We start from the raw sequence: 26,367 nt of genomic DNA on the forward strand, positions 1-26,367 counted from the left end.
AAAACTGAATGTAAGGAAACTTTTCTATTTTTATGCTGTGAAGTTAGTATCTTCAATTTTTAAAATGATAACAAAAGTATTAATTGTCTTTAATAGCTAACATGAACAAATGCAGAATTAACACAGATTTCCAAATTTACAATACTGCTCTGTGTTGGCATATGCTTGAGAGGAGAAATATTTTACTTTGTCATAAAACTCTTTTCATTTCAAACACCTGTGAAAATGACAATACAGAAACAATAAATCATGTTCCAGATTTTTATGAGAATGAATGACCAAGCACAATTGAAGAAATGCGAAGCCAGCATTTACAACTTTCTCAGGATGTCTGGGGAACAGGGTGTGTCTGGAAAAGGTCCCAGAGGAATTCTGAGAGATAAATCTATAAGCCAGTGTGGCTGCTGTTACTTTCAGCATCCAAACCAGCCCTTTCCCGGCGTGACTAACAGCACAGCTTGGGCAGGAAGGAGCTTCTTTCCTGCAGGGCTTTTATTCTGGACCAGGGACGTCACACACGCATCTAGGCTGCAGCACGCTGATCTCGGTTGACACTGGCTGGTGGCTGCCACTCCCCTCCGTCCCAGGGCCCCGGCAAGAACCACACCAGCCAAGCCAGGCAGAGGCGGGCACGCTGCCTGGAGCCTGGATCAGTGCCAGCTTACTCCCCACATGAACCCTGACGCATCACAGCCAAAGGGCCACTCTCTTTTCAAAGGTTCCACTTCTGCTCCAGTGACTGAATCCTATGATAAAGTGCTGTCTTCAGAAGGAGGGAAAAAAGGTCATGAGGATCCTGGAACTTTCTAGGATCAAAGTTGCTTTGTCATGAGCTTAGTTTCATAGTCGGAGAACCTACAGCTCTGAAACTTACAAGACTGAAAGTAGAGTGTGAATTCTGCACACTTGATACTTTGAAGAGGACAACTAGGATTGTGGAAGAAAGAGGGAGATCCTGGCTGTGGGCTGACTTACAAAATCAAAACAAGAGGCAAACCATGACAACCGATTAGGACCTGGGACTGTGGAGGAAGAAAAACAGGGGGCTGTGAAGGCAGGTAGCAGAGCTGGCTGACTTCCTGAGAAGACGGCTCACAGTCTATCCAACTGCGGGACAGCTGAAAGGACAGAAAACAGCTAAGTGTAAGAATTGCTGGAGTCAAGGAAAGCTGAGAGACATGGGGAAGGCTGGAAACGGGCTGGTTGCGGGGCAGCCTCCTGGAGGTGACAGGCTGGGTGTCCCCAGAGGGCAGCGGGATGAGCTGTCTTTCCTTTAGCCAGAGAAGTCAGGAGCAGCCCTGAGCACGCCACCGGGGGAGGAGGCCCTAGAACCGCATCTCTCTCTGTCTCTGTCTCTCTCTGTCTCTCTGTCTCTCTCTCTCTCTCACACACACACACACACACACACACACACACACACGAGCGGGGGGATGATGCACTCTGCAGAGAGAGGGGAATCGAGTCCTCACACATTCAGGAGGGGTGCAGCAGAGGATCAGGAGGGAGACCTGAAGATTAAAAGTGAGGACGACAGAGAAAGCTGAGCAGCCTGCACACGCTGGGATGGAGAGGGTGAAGCTTGCAGGTTGGACCACAGATGCTGGGGGGTGGGTCCGGGGACAGACCGGGGCTGGGGTGCCCCAGACCTGGACTCACTTCCCAACTGTGCTGACTTGCTACTTGCTACAAGATGAGCCACCTGCTATTCTCAGACTTCAGCTTCCTGAACCGTAAAAAATGAATTCTGAACCAGTCCATGCTTGGCATAACCCAGGGGGAGCAGTCAAGGAGGGATGTAGGTTTTTCCCGTTACCAAGATGTTCACAGGGCACCGAAAAGCTCTAAAAGTCACGTATGTCCTTCTCAGAAAGAGTGGGCTTATTCTGATTGCCACAGTGAAGCCAAATTCTCTGACTCAAAAAAAAAAAAAAAGTGGGATAAATTAAGATATTGAGATTTGAAGCACTAGTTGACCACTTTGTCTTTCCAGTTCTAATCAGTTGATGTCCTCTCCATGTATAAATGCCAGGAAAAAGAAGCTCTAAAGAAGCACGATTCCAGGGAATTCCCTGGTTGCCCAGTGGTTAGGACTCCGCACTTTCACTGCCAAGAATGTTTCAATTCCTGGTTGGGGAACTAAGATCCCACACGATGTGCGATAAGGGCAAAAAACAAAAACAAACAACAAACAACAAAAAGAAGCAACAATTCCATGAGGAAACCTGTTCACTTTCCAAACCCAGCCATGCCTTTACACATGTTTAACCACAAGGGGCTGGGTCTTTTTAGAAAAAACGAACAGGAATCTTACAAACATGGACCCATGGTGTGTGGCTGCATTAGTAAAACAATCTTAAATGAAAAATGGTTTGTATGTTTAGTAACTGGACTCCTTGGACAAGACTGACAAAAGATTACAGGTTGGATTTTACCCTTTGCTAAATTTCAAGACTCACTTTCCTTTACATAGATTACTTTCCTTTACATAAATAATTTGCAAAATACAGAACAGAGAGTCTTGCAACACAGAAGTCATCATATAGGATGACTTGGTTAGGAGAGAAAAACATGCTACATAGAACACGATTATTCATGGTTTGGGGTAATGAAAGAAAAAAGGCAGTAATGCTCAAAGATAGAGTGAGATGATGTACATTAACATTATATATCCATTTCTATATGCCTTCTTTTCACAAAGACTCAAAATAGTCACCATATCTTTGTATGAAAAATTAACTAGTGTTGAGATATAACAGTCATTTCATACACCTTCCTTACGTAAATGAAAGAAATGTTGTATCACAACCAGAACGAAGTCTAGTAGAATTAAATGTGATACTAAGGTTATAAACAAACCACATATTGAGAAAAACCCAAATGAACCTTTTGGCCAACCCAATATTAATAGGATGGAGTCAAAAAGTACCAGAAATACATTATTCAGTAACAATTTATCAAGCATCTCCTGGGCCCCAGAGATACAAAGATCATCCTGTTCAAATTGAAAGGTACTCCCCTTCCAAATCTTTCAACATCTTTTACTCAAATCCTTTTGTATGGGTTGGTTATTCTGAAAAATGGTCCTGATTTTCCCCAGCCTGCTGACCTACACCTCTTTTAACTACGTGCCCCCAGAACTCCAGCGAGCAGACTACCCTGCTATCTGTAGACACCTCTGATTTCTTGCTGGAGCTAAAAGCTGGCCCTTCTCTGAGGACCCTGCCTCCCTGAAGCCCCCTGTGTGAAAGTTATTCACCTCCCATTCCCTTGGGACTGCGGAGGGTGGCCCCTGAGCATCACTCTTGCAGGCAGGAGCTCACTGTCTGGGTAGATGCCACAGCTGTACCACTTCCCCCTCTTCTTCCTGAACAGCGGTCTGTGTGCTGGGAGTTTAAGGTTCATAAAGAAAAGTGGCAGGTGATGAAGTCAACGCATACAGTGAGGTCATCCCATTAAGGTGCCAGGTTAAGGAAGAATAATTTTGCACTGGAGATATTGGGTTATTGCTCTGGGTTATTTATTTCAATATTTTAATTTATTTATCTGGCTGTACCAAATCTTAGCAGCGGCAGGCAGGATCTTTAGTTATGGCATGTGAACTCTTGGTTGAGGTATATGGGATCTAGTTCCCTGACCAGGGATTGAACCTGGGCCCCCTGCATTGGGAGCATGGAGTCTTAGCCACTGGACCACCATGGAAGTCCGGCTCTAGGTAATTTCAAATTCACTCTCTCTTTAACATAAGGATGGTAAACAATCAGATCTTTCCCTTAGAAAAACAAATCTGGCAAAACTATGGCGAAAGTAGCGTGGGGAGAGGAAACTGGCTAGAAGGTTATTGCCAAAGGTTTCGTGAATGACCGTGACAGACTGGGCCAGGATAGGGTGATGGTGATGGAGAGGGAGACATTGAAGAAGGTTCACCAAATAGACTTGGTGATTCACTGGATGTGGGGGTGGGTGCAAGGATGTGAAGAAGAATCAGTGAAAGATAAATCTGAGGTTTCTAGCTGGGGTGACTGAGTGGATGCTATCTAACATCAGTCAGAGAATTAGAAGATTGCAGGGGAGTGGGAATACAATGAGGCTAGTTTTTTAAAAAAATATTTATTATTTTATTATTTATTTGGCTGTGTCGAGTCTTAGCTGAAGCATGTGGGATCTTCAGTTGTGGCATGTGGGATCTAGCTCCCCGACAAGGGATGGAACCCAGGCCCCCTGCATTGGGAGCATGGATTCTTAGCCACTGGACCACCACCCTGAGACTAGTTCTGACAAAGGAAATTTATATAGTCGGCAGGCAGTTGGGAATGTACAAGAAGTTGATGGTGATGAAGTGGGAATACTGGAGACAGCAGTAGCTATTGTTATTACCAGTGGTACCTGGCCCCTTTGGACGGAGACAACCCCTTGGGCTCACAAACAGCTCAGGGGGTGGCAGGACATCTTATACGGAGATACTAGGTTTCCTGTTGATTTAACACGTGGAGAGCTCAGCACCCTCACTTCAACATTAAAAGCTAAGAGCTCACGTGTGTCCAAGCTGGCCAAGTGAGTTCACCTGCTCCTCCTGGACTCTGAGTCCCCAGGGCAGGCAGCAGTCCCCGTGGTCACAACCGCATCATCTCCAGCTCCTCACGCACCCTGACCACCGTCTAGTCCATCCCCAGGGTGCCACTCCCCAACTCATGTCTACAGAAGGACTGATGGACACTGAAAGGACTGGGGGACAGTCACCACTACATCCACTATGCTTTGGCTCTTACTGTGGTATCATGTCCAGCCTTTTTGTTTGTTTTTGGCCGAACCACACAACTCGGGGATTGAACGAGGGATTGAACGGGGATTCCCCGACCAGGGATTGAACACGGGCCACAGCAGTGAAAGCACAGAGTTCTAACCACAGCCACCAGGGACCTCCCATCACGTCCAGTTTTGCACTCTTTTAAAGAGGCTGTCGAGAAACTTGAGATCATGCAAAAGTCAACAAAAAAGATGAAAGGATCAAGGAAAGGTTAAAGAAGTTGGGTCGTTTCTCTGAGAGACAAATAGCTACTGAGTGACTCCTCTTCAAACACTTGACAGGTTATCACGAACACTGTTCATTATCCATAGGAAAAAGTGGCCTCAAACTGTAGCTTCCAGGCAGGAGGCTGGGCAACCTTATGGTCTAAAAAGCTGACCCCTCCAGTTCTAGAAACAGAGGAGGAACCTCTGAGAAGATATGCTGAAGGAGTGGTATTAAGGATGCCTCCTGTCTGGGATGTTGAAGAAGTGCTGGAAACAGTGGCAATGGCTGCATACCACTGTGAACATCCTTTTTGGAAAAGGCCTTTTAAGGGAACTTCCTGGCGGTCCAGTGGTTACAGCTGGGTGCTTTCACTGCTGTGGGCCCAGGATTCGATCCCCAGTCGAGGAACTAAGATTCCAAAAGCCACAAAGTGCAGCCTCCAAAAAAGGTTTAAAACTCCTTGCAAAAAAAAAACTCCTTACATTTTCCAGGTAATGGTAGTTAAACAGAAAAAAGTTGAGTTTATCAGTGAGAAATACTGAGATAACCATGATTTATACTGGATAGTACAAGTACCTCCTTCTCAAACACTAGCAGAAGCTGGCGTGGAGTCGTATTGTAGAAAAGGCTGAACTCTGACCTGTCAAATGAGAGCAGTGAGAAAAAAGGAAAGCAGGAAAAAAGGAAGCAGGGTCCATCAAGACCACACAGCAGCTCTCTCCACCACAATGCTCGACACGTGAGTGGAATAGCCAGGCATCTGCAGTGGACTCTGCACCCTGAGAAGACCCGGGTTAGCATCAATGCCCCAAACCTGTGCTGACTTGCAGACACTATCAAGGTCCTGGCTGGCCATCCCTGGGGGCGGCAGCCACGTTTACCAGGGACATGTAGGCCTGGGGGTGCTAATGGCAAGAAGGGTCTGAAAAGCATAGAGAACAGAGTGATGGCTGCCAAGTGAACCCTTTGCTCTGAAGCAATCTGAAGTGGAATCCCCCAAATAAAGAGGAGCCAAGATCTACGGAAGAGAATGTATCAGAACCTACATTCCCAAAACAGTCCTTGGAGTCCAGTTGAGAACACTGTGTAGTCTAAATGCCACTAGGAAGGAAGGATGCAAACGTCGGCTGCAGGATCGGTGAACTGGTGGAATCAGATGTGTTGATCAGGGGGAGTTAACCCGCACACGTGCTGCCACAGTGCTGGGCGACCCTCCTGTTCAACTGAAGTGTTAGGTGGAATATAATTAAGAAGCCCAGGCATAGAAGGCGTTTTCATTGAAAAGACGAGGTTCCTTACAAATCTGTTTAGATAACATCAGGTTCAATCATCTATTCAATAAATATTTACTGTACTACTACTACTAAATATGAGATTTCTGTAGGACCAAAGAAAGAAAAAGACAAGAAGGACAAGATACCATCTCTCCCCTCCAGGGTTTACAGCCTCGCTGGGAACCCAGATGAACGCACAAGGATTCCGAGGACTCAGGGCCTCTCTCCTGACATGTGGGCAAGCTCACCCAGCCTGGGCCACCCACAGCTAGCATGGGAGGCAGGAGCTCTTTTTAACTGAGACTGAGGAAGTGATGCCAAGACAGGTCCCAAGACAGAATGCCACTGGTCCAGGCTGGGAAGATGGGCCTGCAAAGCAGAAAGGGGAAGAAAGGCTTGAGACGGGTAAGAAGGGCCAGGGGAGCAAAGAAACACCAGGACATGAATCGACATGGGCTGTCACGCTGCTTCTCAAATGTGTCCCTCAGTGGGACAGACTGAGGCAGCAGCACTGACATACACACTACCACGTGTAAAACCGAGAGCTGGTGGGAAGCTGCCGTACACCACGGGGAGCTCAGCTCAGCGCTGAGATGACCGAGAGAGGCGGGATCAGCGTGGGGTGGGAGAGAGGCCCCGGAGGGAGGGGACACATGTATACATATGGCTGACTGACTTCACTGCACACCAGAAACTAACACAACATTGTAAAGCAATTATCCTCCAATTAAAAATAAGTTTTAAAAAGTATGTCCCTCAAAGAGCATCTACAGACAGAGTAGAAAAAACATCCATGAGAAGTTTAGGGGCAAAGCCCTAAAAGGGGATGAAGGAACAATTTTCTTTGATGGCTTCATGCTTTATCTAAAAAAATAAATGCAAGTATTCTCTGCTTTGAGCCCACCGAAATGTGCAGATCCCTCTCTCCATGGAACAGCCCAGGGCCCCACGGTCCCCCAACTCAGAACCATTACAGAAGGCAAAGGGCTGTTGCTTATGACTGTCTCCAGCTATGTGCTCTAGGAATACATTTATAGCACGATCGGACAGATTAAACCTAGAGAACACAGGATAAATGCCTTGGATGATGCCTAAATTACGAGTGTTTTGGGAATTGACAGGACGAGATAACTTTGTGAGGATTACAGCTGACTTCATGAAGAGAGGAAGACCTGAGTTGGTGAAGAACATGTGGTCAGCAAGTCCATGGGTGCTTTGAGGGAGAGAAGAGAGAAGACCACTGAAGGCAGAGGAAAAACCAGTGAGAAGCTGATTGGTTGAACTGAATGATCACTGAATGGGTGAAACATAGAACACAGGGACCTTGTTTTTACTTTATCCTGAAAATGACAGGACATCAATGAAGAAAGCAATATGACACCACTAGAACTACCCAACCAATTCAGAGAGTTTATCTACTTTTCTCTTCCCCAAATGTATTTATAACAAGGAAAAATTTGATTTTATAACAAATACAGCATGGCCTCCCAATTGAATGTTCCTTCATCAGACATGGACTGTTAACTCCAGCCACATTAAGTGGGTAGGTCAGAAGCCACCACTTCGAATAATGTTAAGGAATAATCAAGCCAAGAGTTCAGATCCCAAATGTACAGGACAGGTCTTACAAATCAGTGAAGAAGAAGACGATGCCACATACCTACTAACAATGGAAAATGGGCACAAGACATGAACATGCAACTCATAAGGGAAATAAATAGTTCAAATCTCTTAATGTCCCTAATGATTAATGTAACAAAAATTACATAATGTAAAATTCTTTGTCTATTAATTTGGCAAAGACTATGGACACGACTGAAGTGACTTAGCAGCAGCAGCAGCAGCAGCATAGATTCATAGGGCTTCCCAGATGGTGTAATGGTAAAGAATCCATTGCCAAGCAAGAGACTTGAGTTTGATCCCTAGGTTGGGAAGATCCCCTGGAGAAGGAAATAGCAACCACTCTGGTATTCTTGCCTGGGAAATCCCATGGACAGAGGAGCCTAGAAGGCTACAGTCCATCGGGTTGCAAGAGTTGGACATGATTTAGTGACTAAACAACAATAAACAGATTCAAAAAGCCCATTTTTGATGAAGGTGTAGGGTTATGGTCCCTCTCATAGGCTACAGGTAGGGGCCCTTTTAGGGGAAATTCGGCAATTCCACTCATAGGCATTTATCCTACAGAAACATTTAGACAAATGTCTATGACATACTTATAAGAACATTCACGGTAGCATCATTTTCACTAGTGAGACATTGCAAACCACCCAGACATCAATCAGTGAGTATTAGATAAGTGAATTATGACATATCTGTAGACTGAGATTACAGTGTATCTTTACATGTCTGAAAAGGATGAAGCAGACCTTTTTATAGTCATTTGGAAATAAGTGCAGGATTATCCTATAAACTCCATGAAGGCTGAGACCATGATTATTTCCTTCAATACTGGATAGTCAGAGCCTGCCTGGCTTAAACTAGGCACTCAACCTGTGTGGAACAGATGGAGATTTGGTTAAGCAAAAAAAAAATTACAAAACATTATACAGGATAGTTCTATTTTCCTTTTTGAATGGTTGATTTATTTTTCATTCATTTTTGGCTGTGCTAGATCTTAGTTATTGTGCACAGGCTTTCTCTAGTTGCAGAGAGCCGGGGCGTTACTCTCTAGTTGCGGTGCTTGGGTATCACACTGCAGTGGCTTCTCCAGGGGAGGAGCACGGACTCCAGGGTGCACGGGCTCCAATAGTTGCAGCTCGTGGGCCCAGCAGCTGCAGCTCACGGGATCTAGAGCGAGGGCTCAGCAGCTGTGGTGCATGGGCTTAGTTGCTCCACAGAATGTGGAATCCTCCTGGACCAGGGATTACCGAACCTATGTCCCCTGAGTTGGCAGGTGGATTCTTATCCACTGCGCCACCAGAGAAAGCCCCATTTTCCTTTTTGTAACACACACGCCTGTATTTTTTACGCATACTCTACGGTTACCTCTGGAGAGGGTGACTGGGACAGGATTTTTTTAATATCTTGTTTTCAACTTTATAAATGAAAACTGTAAAAAAAATGATTTTGAAATGAATATGTGTTAATTTTTGTAAGAAAAAAAATAATCTGGAAGAATTATGTACACTCTTTTCCCTGTGGGATTGTAAAGTTGGGTATAAGGCAACTGGTGGAAACAGCTTTGGACATAAAAAAAATCTTCTCTGATGTTTCCCAGCAAAGATGAAGCTGGGCAGGAGTGGGAAGTAGGTGGTGAAAAGGAAGTCAGGGAAGGAGGGGGCTGCCTGGGGTGCACTTTGCAATCCAGGGGTACAGGCCTAAGATGATTTTCTCTAGAAGCGTACAAACCATGGTTGTTGTTGTTGTTTTTAATGAACATTTATTTTGGCTGCGTCTGGTCTCAGCTGCAGCTCACTGGATCTTTGCTGCACTATGTGACTGCCCTTGTTCTGATGCACAGACTTTCTAGTTACAGAACAGTTTCTTTAGTTTCAGCACGTGAGCTTAGTTGCCCCATAGCATGTGGGATATTAGTTCTCCAACCAGGGATCTAATTTGCGTCCCCTGCATTTCCAGGCTGATTCTTAACCATCAGATCACCAGGGAAGTCCCAAGCTATGTGTTTTTTACAGGAATTTGGATGTGCTTAGGAGGAAAAGGGTTAGAGTCACCATTTATGGACCACCACTTTACTATGTACGGGGCCCTCGGGCAAGCACACTGCCTACCCTTAATCCTGATCACAAGCTAAATGGGTTCAGAAGTTGATGAGTACATCTTCCCCAGGAGAAAACACGGACTTTGAATTTAGACATTAGAGACCCATCACCTTCCAAGGTCCATGAGCCTCACTGTTCTACCAGGATGGGCAGGGAACTAACCAGCTGGCCAGCAGGAAGGGTTCCATCCGTGAAGCCCACTGCACTGCATCCAGGAAACTGCAGAGACCTGCACTGGGCACTGCATGAAGTGGGCAGCACACTAACCACCCACTGATCTTAATACCCATGGTGGAAACAGTGAAATCTTTGGACCACACTACCTTTATGGAGTCCAACTTAGCTGTACGGTTTCAAACTAAGAAGGCAGCTCAGACATGCCCTTTAAATTCAAAACAGGGCTCATGTGAGTCCCGTTAGTCCTACAGAAGATGAGAATTTATTTGTGCCTATGGTTCTCTGAGACATAAAGCAAAAGTCTTCAAAGGCTGACAACACACATTGGAAAAATATAACAAGACTGCAGACCAAGGGCTGCTTTCATTTTCCGAGAGGAGCATAAACAAAATCTTGCCCTCGTTTAATCAGAAATAAAATGTTCATAATTGACTGTCTGGAAAGAGACAATCTGTTTCCATATAACCTGAAATCCTGACCCTCTGCTCTACTGCACAGAAAACTCTTAAAGAACGCTAGTACAGAACTGCACATTGCCCCTACTGACTTAAATATTAACTTACATACCATATCGTGGGTCAATTAAGGATGAACAAGGTTAAGTACTGGCGGTACTGTTTCTTCGGTCATTTAAATTTTTAAAAATATTCCAACTTAAAATACTCATGCTGTTGTACAGTTTCATCTTCAGTATTCAGTTCAGTTCAGTTCAGTCGCTCAGTCGTGTCCGACTCTTTGCGAGCCCATGAACCACAGCATGCCAAGCCTCCCTGTCCATCACCAACTCCCAGAGTCTACCCAAACTCATGTCCACTGAGTCGGTGATGCATCTAATCATCTCGTCCTCTGTCGTCCCCTTCTCCTCCTGCCTTCAATCTTTCCCAACATCAGGGTTTTTTCAAATGAGTCAGCTTTTCGCATCAGGTGGCCAAAATATTGGAGTTTCAGCTTCAACATCAGTCCTTCCAATGAATACCCAGGACTGATTTCCTTTAGGATAGACTGGTTGGATCTCCTTGCAGTCCAAGGGATTCTCAAGAGTCTTCTCCAACATCTTCAGTATAAATAATATTAATGATGATGAGAGATGTATGATGTTCACAGCATCTTTCTCTTCCACGAATCTCAAGAAACTGATTAACTGTGGGCCCGAAGGCACCTGGAGACTGGCAGTGGCTGCCTTCCCTGAGCGAGGCCAGGGGTGAGGCAACTGCGGCTGTACTCAGCAGCTTCCAAACTTTCTGGACTGTGATTCACAGCAAGAAAATCAAAGTTTCATGAATTTATCCTTCCTGCATGCAAGACACTCTGATATTTTCTAACCTATTTCTCTTATTATTATTGTATCGATAGTTTGTGTGGGTGACAGTCTGCTAAACTGACTTCATGACCCACTTACAGGTCACGGCCACTGCCTTAAATGCTGAAGTTTTCTTGGACCCTGTCCCACACGGGCCTCTCCCTCTCCACACACTTTCTGGATTCACCCCACCCACCCCACCTCTCTTCTGGCTCCAGTGACCATCTGTGATGACTTCAGCCCTGATCCCACCTCAGGGCTCTCGACCCATACATCCAATTGCTCACTGGACAGTTCCACTTGGACATTTCAAAAGCAACCTTAAAACTACGTCCAAGAATGTATTTTACGATGACTATCACCAAGCCTCGATAAACAGCACCAACTTGGCTATCCAAGCCAGAAAACTGGGCCTCATCTTCCATCTCTTCCCTTCCACAGCCACTTAAACACTGAGTCCTGCTTATTGTAACTTCTAGATTACTCAGGAGTCCTTCCACCCCTCTCTCATCATCACTTGAAGGGGCTACGGCCAAAAGCCTGCAGCACTGCTCCACCCCACCACAGTCCATGCTGAAGCCAGGGTGATTTTTCGGAAATGCAGACCTTGTCATGGGACCTGCCTTGGTGGAAGGTGATGGGGCCCAACTCTTGCACTGGGGGCTTCTCCAGCCTTGGCTCTGGCCACGTCTCCCCCTGTTCGAGGCGGTGGCTCTTGGGTCTGATACACATGAGAATCACATGGATAGCTTTAAAAAAAACCAGGCCTAACTTCAGGACAGTTGAATCCAAACCCCATTAGTGACTATACTGGATGGCCAGAGGGCTCCCCATTTCAGCTCTATGGAAGGTCTTCAGGGACTTCCCTGACAGTCCAGTGATTAAGACTCTGTTCTTCCAGTGCGGAGGGTGGCGGGCTCAAACCCTGGTCAGGGAACTAAGATCGCACATGCCATGTTCATGGCCAAAAAAAAATTTTTTTTAATAAAAGAAAAGAATTTCTCTAAGGAGGGTCTTTGGCTCCTGGGACAGGCTCTCACTTCCTTACTGTCTCACAGCCTCAGCCCCACCTTATACTTACTCTTTAGGTCCTTCTTTGCTTAAATGTCCTCTTCTCAAGGGTCACCTCCCTTCAGCCCCCAGGTGAGGTCCCCTGGCTCTGTCTTTCTATCACAACCTATGGGTTGTCAAATCTCCCAGCTTGGCACCAAGGGCTGCTCAATAAAGACCTACCAATGGGTATAGGAATGGTTAATTCTAGAATCAGATATGCTGAAGCTACTGTTGAGAAAAGTTGCGGGGGGAACAACCCCCCAACACCACTGATGTACAAGGCGTAAACCGACATCTGTGACAGAAGTTCTCCTTGTTTCCATGGGGTGTGAGGGGGTGGCCAGATGAGGCTACTTGATGCCTGAAAGTGAAAGTCGCTCCATCATGTCTGACTGTTTGCAACCCCATGAACTCGATGCCCATGGAATTCTCCAGGCCAGAATACTGGAGTGGGTAGCCCTTCCCTTCTCCAGGGGATCTTCCCTTCCCAGGGATCAAACCCAGGTCTTCTGCACTGCAGGCAGATTCTTTGCCAGCTGAGCCAGCAGGGAAGCCCAAGAATACTGGAGTGTGTAGCCTATCCCTTCTCCAGGGGATCTTCCCAACCCAGGAATGGGACCAGGGTCTCCTGCACTGCAGGTGGATTCTTTACCAACTGAGCTATCAGGGAAGCTCCCCAGGGGAACAGGTCTCATTCTCTGCCTCTTCCCAGTTCATCCAGGAGAACAAACAAGAAATCCACACCACCCCCACCCCCACCCCCCACCTCCTTTCACAAAGGATAAGACTGAGTTGCCAAAACAAACAAACAAACAAACAAACAAGACATGGACTTCCCTGGGGGACCAGTGGTTAAGACTTTCACCTTCTGATGCAGGAGGTGGCAGTGGGTGGGGTGGGGGGGCAATGGTTCACAGGGAGCTAAGATCCTACATGCCTTGCAGCCAAAAAACCAGAACGTGAAACAGAAGCACTGTTGCAACAAAGTGAATAAAGACTTTAAAAATGGTCTACGTCAAAGACTTGAGTTGCCCAGAATGACCAAAGGAAATCAGAGGAAGACGGACTAGGTCTGGGTCTGCGTCCCTGCCTCTCACAGGAGGAGTTAAACAGTTCACAGGGACAGCTCGAGCTCCCACTCCCGCAGCAACGACGGCACCGCTATATTTCACACAGCGCTTATTAAGGTACCCATTAAAGTCTTGCTAGTAATTGAAAAAATTATATATGTGCGAGGAGAATGAGTTAATGTTCACAGAAGAACCTTTACTTGTGCACCTCCTGACTCCTTACTTTCAAGGTGTGCCTTAACCTTGCATTTTTGTGGGGTTCTTTACATCTTACACGTGGGCGTAAAGTCACATTTGAGATATAATTCCATTAGCCACACAAGCAACTTCGGAGGCTATTATGTTGCATCAACTTTTTCTGTAAAAAATAAATTGGTCAGGATATTATTCCTGGAACAGAATAAATTCTTGGAATTACCGAGTAACTTATGTGCCGCACCACTGTTCCAAGAACACATTACTTATTTTATCATGACAAAGTCAAGTTATTAATCTTCTGGCTTCCATTTCAACAATGAGAAATTCTGCGAGATGCACAGCAGACACCTGCATTCCATCTCAGTTCAACTTTATATCGTCCATAAACATCTCTGTTTTGGACACCTCGTCCAAACAAATGCTCACGGAATACTCGATGTAGCATTCGATTTTATGAAACTATAAAAGCTCCTTGCTGTTAATTACAGAGACAAATGTCCCATCACACATTTGGTTACCAGATAGCATAATTAGTTTTCTCCATTAACCTTTCAGATGTAAAATTTGATTTCCAAGTTAAAAAAAAAAAACAAAAAACATTGTAAAACCCTTGGAATTCAGAGAACACACTATATATTTGTACAAGCTGGGGGAGAAAATTGCAATACTAAGAGAACAATTTTATGGATTCTTATTTACCAGGATACTGTCTGGAATCTTGAAAGAAAACCTGTCTAAACTTCTTCATGGTTTTAAAATATATGCTCAGATATGCAGGCAGTAAGCCGTCCATTGCGTGGAAAGGAGGTGCAGTAACCTGACCCTGAATGGAATGTGCCCTTTGATCTCTTCCTTCTCCGAAGGGTGATACAGCTGAACTGGTCCATCACAGCCTCTGTCTCTGCTGTCCCCCTGCACACAGGGCATCAGAGAGAGAATGGTGAAGGAAAGGCATCCAGGCTTTTTCCCCACTCAAAGCTAAAGGACCTGGACTTCCCTGATGGTCCAGTGGCTAAGAATTGGCCTGCCAATGCAGGGGACACAGGTTCAATCCCTGTGTCCCGGAAGATTCCACATGCTACAGGGCACCTAAGCCCATGCGCCGCAATTGCTGAAGCCCATGCACACGAGAGCCTGGGCTCCACAACAAGAGAAGCCACCGCAATGAGAAGACCACACACCGCAAGAAGAGAGTAGCCCCCGCTCGTCACAACTAGAGAAAACCCGTGTGCAGGAACCTAATCCCAGCACGGCCAAAAACAATTTTTTAAAAAAGCTAAAGAACCCCACAACCCTGGCACGCGAAGGATCACACTCTGGCTCCCACGTGCTGGAGGCTGGTCGTCACAGTGACTGAGTGGGAAGCTCTCGACCTGCACGTGTATTTATGATGCCAACATTCAGAGGGTACGATCCTAACCTCCCTCCATGTGTACGACAGTCCTGCCCAAGAAAACCTTCTCGGCTTAACAAACCGTCCCACTCGGATCAGCTGATAACTGGAGGCAAAATACATTTCAACATGTTTTAACATGGTACTCATTTACCCAAAATTAGCAACCCAGAGCCTACTTGTTGCCAGGTATTGTGCCCTGGGAACACAGGAAGCTCAAAGTCTTGCCCTGCAGGAATTCAAGCTGAGACTTGAGGGGTCAACAGAGATCTCACAGACAAGGCAGTTACGTAGAGGTGATGGCAGGCAGGGACCAGCACCACAGTACCGCAATATTTCAGGGATACCCTCACAGGTGGGGTCTAAGTCTGTAAGACCCTGGGGGCAGGGGCAGGAACACACACAAAGGCATCCTAGTCTTGAGTTCAACTTTAAAAGGGGGCCAGCTATTAACTTAACCGGAAAGAAAAACATGTGTAATGAAAAGTAACCGTGGAGTTCCCTGGTAGGACAGTGGTTAAGAAGCCACCTGCCGATGCACGGAACACAGGTTTGAGCCCCTGTCCGGGAATATTCCACATGCCTCAGAGCAGCCAAGCCTGTGCACAGCAACTTCTGAGCCAGCACACTAGTGCCTCTGGACCACAACTACTGAGCCCTCGCGCCTGGAGCGCCGCAACAAGGGAAGCCCACGCACCACCCAACAAAGAGCAGCCCCAGCTCTCTGCAACTGGAGAAGGCATGCGCGCAGCAATGAAGACCCAGCACAATCAAAAACTTTAAAATAAATGAAATTAATTACTTTAAAAATTATTATTTTCAAAAAAAAGAAAAGTAACTGTTCCACTGGGTATTTTACTACTGACATGTGAGGTCCAGGTAACTCCTGAGATGGACACATAGATTCACCTCATGAAGCCAAGATGGGAGCTTGGAGGTAAAAGAGGTGAATGATAAAGCTTCAGAGTAGCTGATCTCACTATTTTTAATTTGAAGTGGAGCTCCTCGCTCATTCACTGAGCATCCTTGGATGTTTGTAACGTGCCCAGCATGGTGCTGGGCAGTGGGGACACAGGAAGAGAGAGAGAGAATGAAACTGGCAGTGCCTTCACTTTGGTGGAAATGCTGTGGAAGGAGAGGGGAGGCGGAAATCAAAGAAGACTGCCTGGAAGAAGCAACGTCATCTTGGAGTCTTCAGGGATAAGAGATAGCCAAGCACAGAAGAGGGAGCATGGTGCAGGCGCAGGGTTGCAAGCAGAGGAGGTGGTCAGTGCAGGCAGTAAAGAGGGGAAGCGAGGTGGCTGCAGGAGTGGAAAGTGGTTTGGAGTGGCTGAAGCATAGGAAGTGGGAAGAGCAGTGTCAGGAATCAGCCTGAAGCAGGCAGGTGGCAGTTCCTGCGGGGTCTCAATCTATCTTCTGAGTCCTGATCTGAGAGCCAGACACAATAGGAGGTTCTGGTGGGGACGGGGGAGGGTGCGATCCTCCACGGGCCCTCCAGGCGCCCCTGCATCAATTACCATGGGCCCCTGCAAGCGTCCTGCTACTGCGTAACCCTCCTTCGCAGGTGGCATTCTCTCCAACACTTTTAAGAATAACAGATGTGCTTTGTAAATGTCCTAGGTCTATTTTTAACTTTGAGATGCGAAACACACTGCTCCCCAGTCTCTTTTTCCCCTTATGAATGGCCATACTCTTTTCCTCCAAAAGGAAAAAAATCCATATTCCCATGGGAACCAGGGAGGCTAAACTGTTAAGATACCTCCTTAGAGTCTGTCCCTTGTGAAGATTTCTTTGTTTCAGTGATGTTGTGGTGATAGGTGGGGGAAAAGCCAACTCACACAACCCCACCACGAGTTTCACTCACAGGGCAGTCACAGAACCACCCTGAGCTTTTAGGAGAAACTGAAAGAGGTGTGTGTAGACGCACACATCGGGGGTGGGGACGGAGGGTCCAAACGGGACAGCTACCAGGGTCTGTTGCCACCTGATGCATGGATTTTCTTAAATGCAGGTAGGAAAACCTGCTGCAAGTGGAGCCCAAGAACCAGACGGTTAGTTCTAAACATGGGCTTACGAACAGGGCAGGACCATCTTCAGCCCCTTTGTAAAGTTCTGCCAAGATCACGGTGAAGTACAGAGCCAGCAAAACATATGTTATTTTTCAATTTGGGTCCAGTATACTCATGCCCAGAGATGACAGGGATTTGAGCACCCATCATGTCGGGTACCTATTGTATTCAAACAAATCACTGTGCTAAGTGGTCTAAAGCAGCGGTCTCCAACCTTCTCAGCACCAGGGACCTTTTTGGTGCAAGATGACTTTTCCATGGACCGGGGGCAGGGTATGGCTTTGGGATGATCCAAGGGCATTAAGTTTACCATGCACTTTATTTGTAATCTAATGCCACCACTGATCCAACAGGAGGTGCCAGGACACGGCCCAGAGGCTGGGGACCCCTGCTCTAAAGGATTCACAAAAGAGTTTAGGTCCCACTTTCTCTGTGATCCTCCAATGTACAGGAGGAGAGGTGGGTTAAAAACAACCATAGTTCAACATGGGATGTGTTCAGGGTGACATGAAGCACAGTAAAGGCACATACGAAACAAGGAACTATTGTAGGCAGTCTGCGGTAAATGCTATAGGAGAGCGGCATTCCTATTTAGTGCTGAGGTGCCCAGGAGAAAAGATAACCTCTAATTCAGAGAAAAAGGGGACAAAAACAAATGCAGTGTTTTCTAGTTTGAAAATGTGTTTCACCACAAAGGATGTGTTGTGTGCTATGGGGGCACTGGATGAGGGAGTTAGGATCTCCATCAGCATTTCATTATAGAAGATAAGACCTTCAAGAGTCTGTTCAAGGTGTGCTGAACTGTTAACCTGAGATTCAAACCAAGGCTTCACCGACCACAGTAGACATTAAACAAACCCGAGTCTCTTTCTTCCCAAATGGGTCCCGGGCTTCCCCTCAACCAAGCTTTTGGCCATGCCATTCCTTCTACCTGTGGTGGGGCCCGCTTTCTCACCTGAAATCCTACTTTGCTAGGGGTGAGGGGGCAGTGGGGCCCAGGGAGGTGAGTTACATCGAAGTTGAAGATGGAGATGGACATTAGGGGCAGACTGGATACTCAACATTAAGTTAAGGGATTTCAACTTGACCCTAGAATCCATGAGAAGACAGTTAAGTCTCTGAGCATGGGGTAGGATGATGAATTACATGTTAAGATCAGCTTTTTTGAGCAGAAGGTGGGGGTGCAGGGTGGGGGGAGTGAGGCAGCTCTGGCACAGAGAAAAGAGGACAGAATGAGATGTTAAAAGACCCAATTTTAAAGCCTGGTCAGCTACTAATTCCTGTGTGACCTTGGGCAAGTTGCTGTCATCTCTGAGGTCAGCTTCCCATTTGTATTCATCTAAGGGACATAACACCCACCTTCAGGAGGGGTTGTAGTATTAACTCAGTGATTAGTGGAAGTATGAGACAGCCTAGCAGCAAAAGCTCTTAAACTTCAGGCAATAAAGTGAGTCCTCTCCAAGGACGACTAAGCCTGCGCCCACAGCCACAGAAGCACAGGTACTTATGAGCATTTATGTTCAAAGAAGCCACCAGTCCTTAAGGCTCCTCAAGAGGCTCTCAGATTGGACTTGGCTTGCTCTTGTTTTTGAAACCATTTCTGGACCCACAGTAGAACCAGACATAGCATCAGTGCTGTAGGAATTCTCCAAAATCATCTGGACCAGAGGCTTTTCCACAGTGCTGAGGGCACCCTGACCATTCTGCAGAGGCCAGCGGAGGAGGTGGGACATGGGACAGGTGCTCAGGACCTCCTCCACCTGCTCCTGGCTGCTCTGCTCCCCCCCCCACCTTTATACCCCTGGGAGTTCATTTCAACAAGCCTTCCACGTGGGTAAGAGAGCTTTGGAGACAACAGACCCTGATTTGGATCCTGGTTCTGTCACTGAGTTACTTCATGAAAACCTCAAATTCCTCAAAGTGGGAATAATAATACTGTTGGGGGACAATTAATGGGATAACCAACCAGTCCATCCTAAAGGAGATCAGTCCTGGGTGTTCATTGGTAGGAATGATTCTGAAGCTGAAACTCCAATACTCTGACCACCTGATGCGAAGAGCTGACTCATTTGAAAAGACCCCGATGCTGGGAAAAATTGACGGCAGGAGGAGAAGGGGACAACAGAGGATGAGATGGTTGGATGGCATCACTGACTCAATGGGCATGGGTTTGGGTGGACTCTGGGAGTTGGTGATGGACAGGGAGGGCTCGCGTGCTGCAGTTCATGGGGTCGCAAAGAGTCGGACACAGCTGAGTGACTGAACTGAAATGAATGGGATAACATGCAAAGTTCTCCACGTGGGGACTTCCATGGTAGTCCAGTGGTTAGGACTCAGGACTTTCACTGCTGCAGCCCTGGGTTCAATCGCTGGTTGGGGAACTAAGATCCCATAAGCCTCAAGGCGTAACCCCCCCCCCCAAAAAAAACCTCCCAAAACAAAGTTCTTAGCATGGTACCTGGCATCCAACTTGATGAATGACACTACTCTGGTTGGCTGGATTCCTAACCCCAGGAGAATCTTCAAGATTCGGGGGACTCTTAAAGGGCTGGCTGTCATCAAGAAAGCCATTGAAAGATTCAAAACATCAGAGATCTCGACCCCGCTTGCTCAGCTCGGCTACTGCACCTTGAGCTTCGTCTTCTGAAAGCTGTTTCACAGACTCAACATTAAAGAGAACAGCCAGCACAGCACATAACCGAAGCACAATACATATCGGACTGAACAAATGAATGGGACCAGACACCTGAAAAGACATGTTTCACATCTATCTACTATAATACTAAACCTAGGACAAAATCTAGATAGAAAAAGATTTTCCAAAATGTTTGCTATTGTTATGGATAATAAATTCATTGTTGCATTAAAATACTTCCTAAAAGTGCCCTGATGCTGGCTGAGGTTTCTCCAATGATCCCTGGATTTGCCCGGCTCAACCAGGCAGAGGGAAAGACCTTGGGACAGGAGTCCTGGGTTTAGTCCAGGATCTGCTACTTATGAGCAAGTCACTTAACTCTGAGCTTCAGTTTCTTCCTCTGGGCAATGGGAATAATGACATCCACCCAGGCCACGCACAGGTCCGCTGTAAAAGTCATGAGATGGAACGTCCCTGGTGGTTCAGTGGTTAAGAATTCACCTGCCAATGCAGGGGACATGGGTTCGATCCCTGGTCCAAGATTATCTCACATGCCATGGGGCAACTAAGCCCACAAGCCACAACTCTTGAGCCAGCGCTGTAGAGCCCGTGCTCTGTATCAAGAGAAGCACCTCAGTGAGAACCCCACGCACCACAACCACAGCGTGACCCCGCCTGCCAAAACTAGAGAAAGCCTGCGCCCAGGGCAGCCAAAAAAAAAAAAAGAGAAAAATCAGGGGATGTGGATCTCCCTGGTGGTCCAGTGGTTAACACTTTGTGCTCCCAGTACAGGGGGGCTGGGTTCAATCCCTAGTCAGGAACTAAGATCCCACATGCTGAAACTAAGAGTTTGCATGCCCGCATGTTGCAACAAAGATCGAAGACCTCAGGTGCCACAACTAAGACCTAGTGCTGCCAAAAAAAAAAAGAAAATCATGACAGCTGGGCCAGTACTGTCCAAACTACAGAGCACAACCCTCACTTAAAGTCTGATTATAGTGATACTCGGTTCTCTGCTGAGGCTCCCATCACCTCTCCCACCTGGAATCTTCTCCAGCTCCCCTGCCTATTCAAACCCTCCCCAAGGTCACAGTGTTGCCTTTCCAGCACGCCCCACCCCACCGGCAATGTGATCCTTTCCTTCTAGCTCAGCTTTTGCCCTAAAGGCTCACGTCTGTCATTTACCACACACACACACACACACACACACACACACACACACACACACACACACACACACACACACACACACACACACACACACACACACACGCTGTGCTGCGGGGTGTTCCCAGCTCACATGGACTGGTGGGGTCCCAGCGATCACACCTGCCCCTTGGGAGACCTGTGGCAGCCTCCCTGACACCTCTAGTGAAAGTCACTCAGTCGTGTCCGACTTTTCGTGACCCTATGGACTATACAGTCCATGGAATTCTCCGGGCCAGAATACTGGAGTGGGTAGACTTTCCCTTCTCCAGGGGATCTTCCCAACCTAAGGACTGAACCCAGGTCTCCCGCATTGCAGGCGGATTCTTTACCAGCCGAGCCACAAGAGAAGCCCAACACCTCTAGTCTTGTCTACAAAACACGGATAGTGAGGACTCTTAAGAGATTTGCTCTGAGGGGTAAATGAGATCCTTCTTGTCAATGACTCGACTCGATGCTGGGCACACAGGAAGTGCTCAGACAACTGCAGTTGTTAGGATGACTGAATTTTGTCCTTCACTGCGTCCTGAATTTGTTCAACAGGATTTTTTATTTTTTTGGCTATACCAGTTCTTAGTTGTAGCATGTGCAATCTTCACTGAGGCATGTGGGATCTAGTTCTCCGACCAGGGATCAAACCCAGGCCTCCTGCATTGGAAGCAGAGTCTTAACCACTGGACCAGCAGGGGAAGTCCCTGTCCAGCTGGATTTTAATCATTGAGAGAAGATCCCTGTCCTATCCACTTCTTTGGTTGCCCCCAACCCCACTCCCATTCCAGAAAAGTGCTGAGTTTGTCATATATTCTCAAAAAATAAGAAAAATCTGTTACACTGATCAAAAGGAATTAAGCCGTTTTTCTCCAAAATAGTGCTCAAATCTTCATAGTGGCCCATTACGGCCAGCTGGACAAAGCCAATGTCCACAGGGTAATCTCTCCTGACCCTGCTAGCAAATTAAACGTGTGGGAAGAACACCCAAAAAGCTCTCGGTCAAACTGTTCACACCACTGAGCCATCCTAACCTGTTGAATGTGCTGCCTTAGTCAACAACCTAAAAATATCCCAGGGAAATTGATTTGAGGTGGGAACCTCTGCCAAATTCTGGAGCACTCTTTTCCTGAGACATGAACTGTAATCTTACAGGTGCAGATAGTATCAGAGATGACACATATGGACATTTGACAGAAAATCCCATGCAGCATGCCAAAGGCCCTGTTTCTGGAATGCGTTACAGGTCAAACAGTTCTGCTGTTTTTGCTAACAATCTCCCTTGGGTGTCACAGACCTCACGTGGAATTCTACACCATGATGCGTAATATCATGGGTGGACTCAAACCATTTACAAAACAAATGTGACTGACATTTGCGAGAAAGAACTATAACCTAAAAAAGTCCACTTTATAACACCATCAACAACAGAACTGTGTTTCATATGTTATCAGTAACTGTTTTCAATTACTCTAGAAATCAGGTTTGCATAATCATTTGCTCTTCCCATTTTTTTTTTCCCCCAAATTGACTTGAAGATCACAAAATAGAAATGTTCCATGGGAGCCATATCCCACTTTCCCCAGAATGAGCAAAAGACTGAGAATTACCTAGGCACTTTCACACTGTTCCATCTTGTCTCTTGATGTCTAAGGCCTCTGTGACCAACAGCGACTTAGAAACTTATCACAAGCCTGGCCTTGCACTGATGTTCTCTTATCTTCCTGGGCTCAAGCTAGGAAGAATGAAGCCAGACCTGCCCCTTGGAAAGTTTGAAAGTGAAAGTGAAGTCGCTCAGTCGTGTCCGACTCTTTGTGACCCCATGGACTGTAGCATACCAGGCTCCTCCGTCCATGGGATTCTCCAGGCAAGAATACTGGAGTGGGTTACCATTTCCTTCTCCAGGGGATCTTCCCAACCCAGGGACTGAACCCAGGTCTCCCGAATTGAAGGCAGATGCTTTAACCTCTGACCCACCAGGGAAGCCCCTGAAAGTTTACCTCTTACCAAATCTCGAGCACTAGCACCTTTTGTACCTGGAATCCACCCACTGTATCGCATCCTCACCCTTTTCCAAGTACCCAGCAGACGGGGGAACAGCCTGCTGTGTGGAGATGAACTAAACCAAGGATATGATGTTCCTTTTTTATGATAAATGTACCTCTTTCTACTAATTGGCAAGTTCTTCCTTTCAAATGGTTAGATTGAGTGGTGCTTTGATATAGAATTCCGACTGATCAAGTTAAGGGAACTGAAAATACAGGATTCTGAATAAGTGGAAAGAACTGAACAGAGTACAGTCCAGGAATATTCTCCTCCTGGGTCACAGCACCTCTCTTGACTGTGAACCTTTTGGGTTCTAGACCCTCAGAACAGAAAACAGATGCTGAGAGCAGTGCTGGCCCCAGCCACAGTCTCTGCCTGGATGGAAAGCGCCACACGCCTTCGGTGCTCGCTGGTGGAAGAAATGTCATTATTTCCCTCCTGTTTTACCTCTGTCCCAGTGATCCCCTACCGTTTTGGCACCAGGGACTGGTTTCGTGGAAGACAATTTTTCCATGGACTGCGGCGGGGGGGATGGTTTCAGGATGATTCAAACGCATTCCATTTGTTGGGTACTTTATTTCTATTATTATTACATCAGCTCTACCTCAAATCATCAGGCATTTCAGATCCCAGAAGTTGGGGACCCCTGCTCTATTCAGTACCCATTTCAATTCTCAGTCCTTTGCAACCCACCCTTTCTCTTCCATCAAGCAAGATCAAGAGAACCCTCAACTGCCTGGCTTCCTTGTTGTTTTAACTGGCAGTACCCTGCATCTGAGCACCCATCTTGCTTCCAAAAGACCTACTATGTGTAAAATAGATAGCTGGTGGGAAGCTACTGTACAGCACAGGAAGCGCAGATCGGAGCTCTGTGATGACCTAGACGGGTGGTATCAAGGAGGAGGTCCAAGAGGGAGGGAATACATGTACACATTATAGCTGATTTACGTAGTTGCACGGTGGCTCAGATGGTAAAGAATCTGTCTGCTATGCAAGGGACCCAGGTTCGATCCCTGTGTTGGGAAGATGCCCTGGAGTAGGGAATGGCAACCCACTCCAGTATTCTTGCCTGGAGAATCCCATGGACAGAGGAGCCTGGCGGGCTACAGCCCCTGGGGTCACAAAGAGTCAGATACGACTGAGCTGACTAACACTCACTTTTTCACTTTTCAACAGCAGAAATTAACAAAATACTGTAAAGCAATTATCTTCCAATTAAAAAAAAATTTTTTTTAATGACCTATCAACTCTCCCCAGAGACATGGCCATTCTGGCCCTTGCTTTCAATGGCTCTTGCCAGGACTGTCTCCCACTTCTGCTTCCTCATGGGGTACCCAGCTCTCACACTGCCACCCAGGCTCTAGGAAGTGTTGGGGGTGGGTACGGTGGAGGCCCAGTGCCATGATTTGTCCTCCACTCCGACCTCACAGGTACTTCATCCTTAGTGGCAAAAGCCTAAATTGTTTCATTTTTGGTTCCTCTGTCCATGGGAATTTTCAGGCAAAAATACTGGAATGGGTTGCCATTTCTTTCTCCAGGGGATCTTCCCAACCCAGGGATCAAACCTGCGCCTCTTGTGTCTCCTGCATTGCAGATGGATTCTTTACCTGCTGAGCTATTCGGGAAATTTTTTTGACTCATGGTCTACAAGTAACAAACTGCATGGGCAAGGCCCTTCGGGTACAGTTTCTGTACTGAAAACCACACGTGGACAGAGCGGCATCATTTTAGGGAACCTACTCATCCATCATGAAGCTACTCTTGTCGGATGGCCTCCAAGGCGCTGCTTTGCTCAGCGTGGCCCTGGGGTGGGTCAGGAAGGAGGGTGGTGAGAGCAGGGACCGGCCTCCCCTCTCTGACGTGGTGTGAAGTGAGCATAAAGCTGGGCAGACGAATGAGGAATGGCTCCGTGATCACTAGTCCTACCTAGAGGTGGTTCGACGGACCATCACACTTTCCTTTTCCTTCTGCTTTTTGGCTGGAGAGTTAATTTAATTTTGTCATGGCAGGATTAGCAACCAGGCCACAGCGGTGAAGGGACATTATCATCAGACAGCATATTAATCCTCTACCCCACCCAAGGAGGAGGCAAAAGCAAACAAATAGCAGCTTCCTGGAAATTGAATTTCTGTTATCCAGATGTCAAAGATGTAATACCCCAATTACACAAACTATTGCCAATGAAGCATGCCAGCGAATATGCGATGTAAATGGGGTGAGCACAGAGCCACAAAACTGCACGGTCAGCTTCTGGCTCCGGGAGTGAGTGATAATTAGCACTGTGTGTAGACACTAATAAACATTTATGTCTGAAATTACAACTTTTAGCCATGTTAATAAGGGATCTATTGGCAATCTGTAAAATAAAAGGTCTTGAAAAGAATGTCATACATTAAGCAGTGGCAGACATTTCCCATTCTAGCACAATCTTTTTTTTTTTCCCCCTTCCCCCTAATTGCAAATGGCCACACTGTTTTGCTGAGAAATTAATTGACATAAGAACCTACCTAAAAAAATGGGTTGTGTCTCTTTGGCCTCCCCATTAACATCGCTGCTGAAGTCTGAGATCTTATAGACCTCATGGTGATAATCTGGGGTGAGAAAACAGCCAAAAATTAGAATTCTAATGACCTGCAAGATATGAATAAGCAAGAAAGGCGAGAATCTCATTATATACGTTATGTGTAAGCTATACTTTATAATTTTTTGAGATCTCAGTTCATCACAGAATTTACAGTCACTGGTAATCCCTGCCGCTCTGCTTACTCTGGAGAAGTACACGAACTTGAAATTATTATTTTCACTTTAGAAAACAGCTCTGCTTGATCACACAGTTTTCACAGGAAATTTGGTCCACAGATGCCAATTACATACCAGGCTTCTTTTCTTCCAAATGACAAGTATTTTTATAAGGAAAAGGAAAAAACCTTGCCCAGTCGTAGGCCAGAAGAAGCTTCCAAATTTATCTCTACAACCTATTTGCATGAGTAGATGATAGTACGCTTCAGAGTTACCTGGTACTCTTAGCTTATCCAGAAAAATCCTAGCCTTTGAGCAGCTTGCAGGCAAGCACACATAAAAAATACTGATTTGTTATTTCAAACATAGTATAATTTGGAATAAGAAAGAGAGTCTTGCATTCGGCTACCACACTTCAACATACAATCGTTTAAGTTCTAAAAATGCACCTGCAAAGCAGAGAGAAAAAGCAGACCCGTAATTTTT

The 26,367-nt window shown here is 46.4% G+C and overlaps 1 protein-coding gene across 8 annotated transcripts in view; it reads right to left on the bottom strand.

Annotated features, from left to right (window-relative positions):
- Positions 1–26,367, bottom strand: part of BEND7 (BEN domain containing 7) — an 86,248-nt gene that overhangs the window by 56,935 nt on the left and 2,946 nt on the right. For 7 of the 8 annotated variants that reach the window (XM_043884025.1, XM_043884026.1, XM_043884023.1 and 4 more), the window contains one exon: positions 25,650–25,733. The exons of the other annotated variant lie outside the window; for it this stretch is intronic. In XM_043884025.1, the coding sequence (XP_043739960.1) occupies positions 25,650–25,733 (84 nt within the window). The remainder of the gene's footprint in view (positions 1–25,649; positions 25,734–26,367) is intronic. 8 annotated transcript variants of the gene reach the window in all.

The sequence above is a fragment of the Cervus elaphus genome, chromosome 23 (assembly GCF_910594005.1).
Source record: "Cervus elaphus chromosome 23, mCerEla1.1, whole genome shotgun sequence".
NCBI lineage: Eukaryota > Metazoa > Chordata > Mammalia > Artiodactyla > Cervidae > Cervus > Cervus elaphus.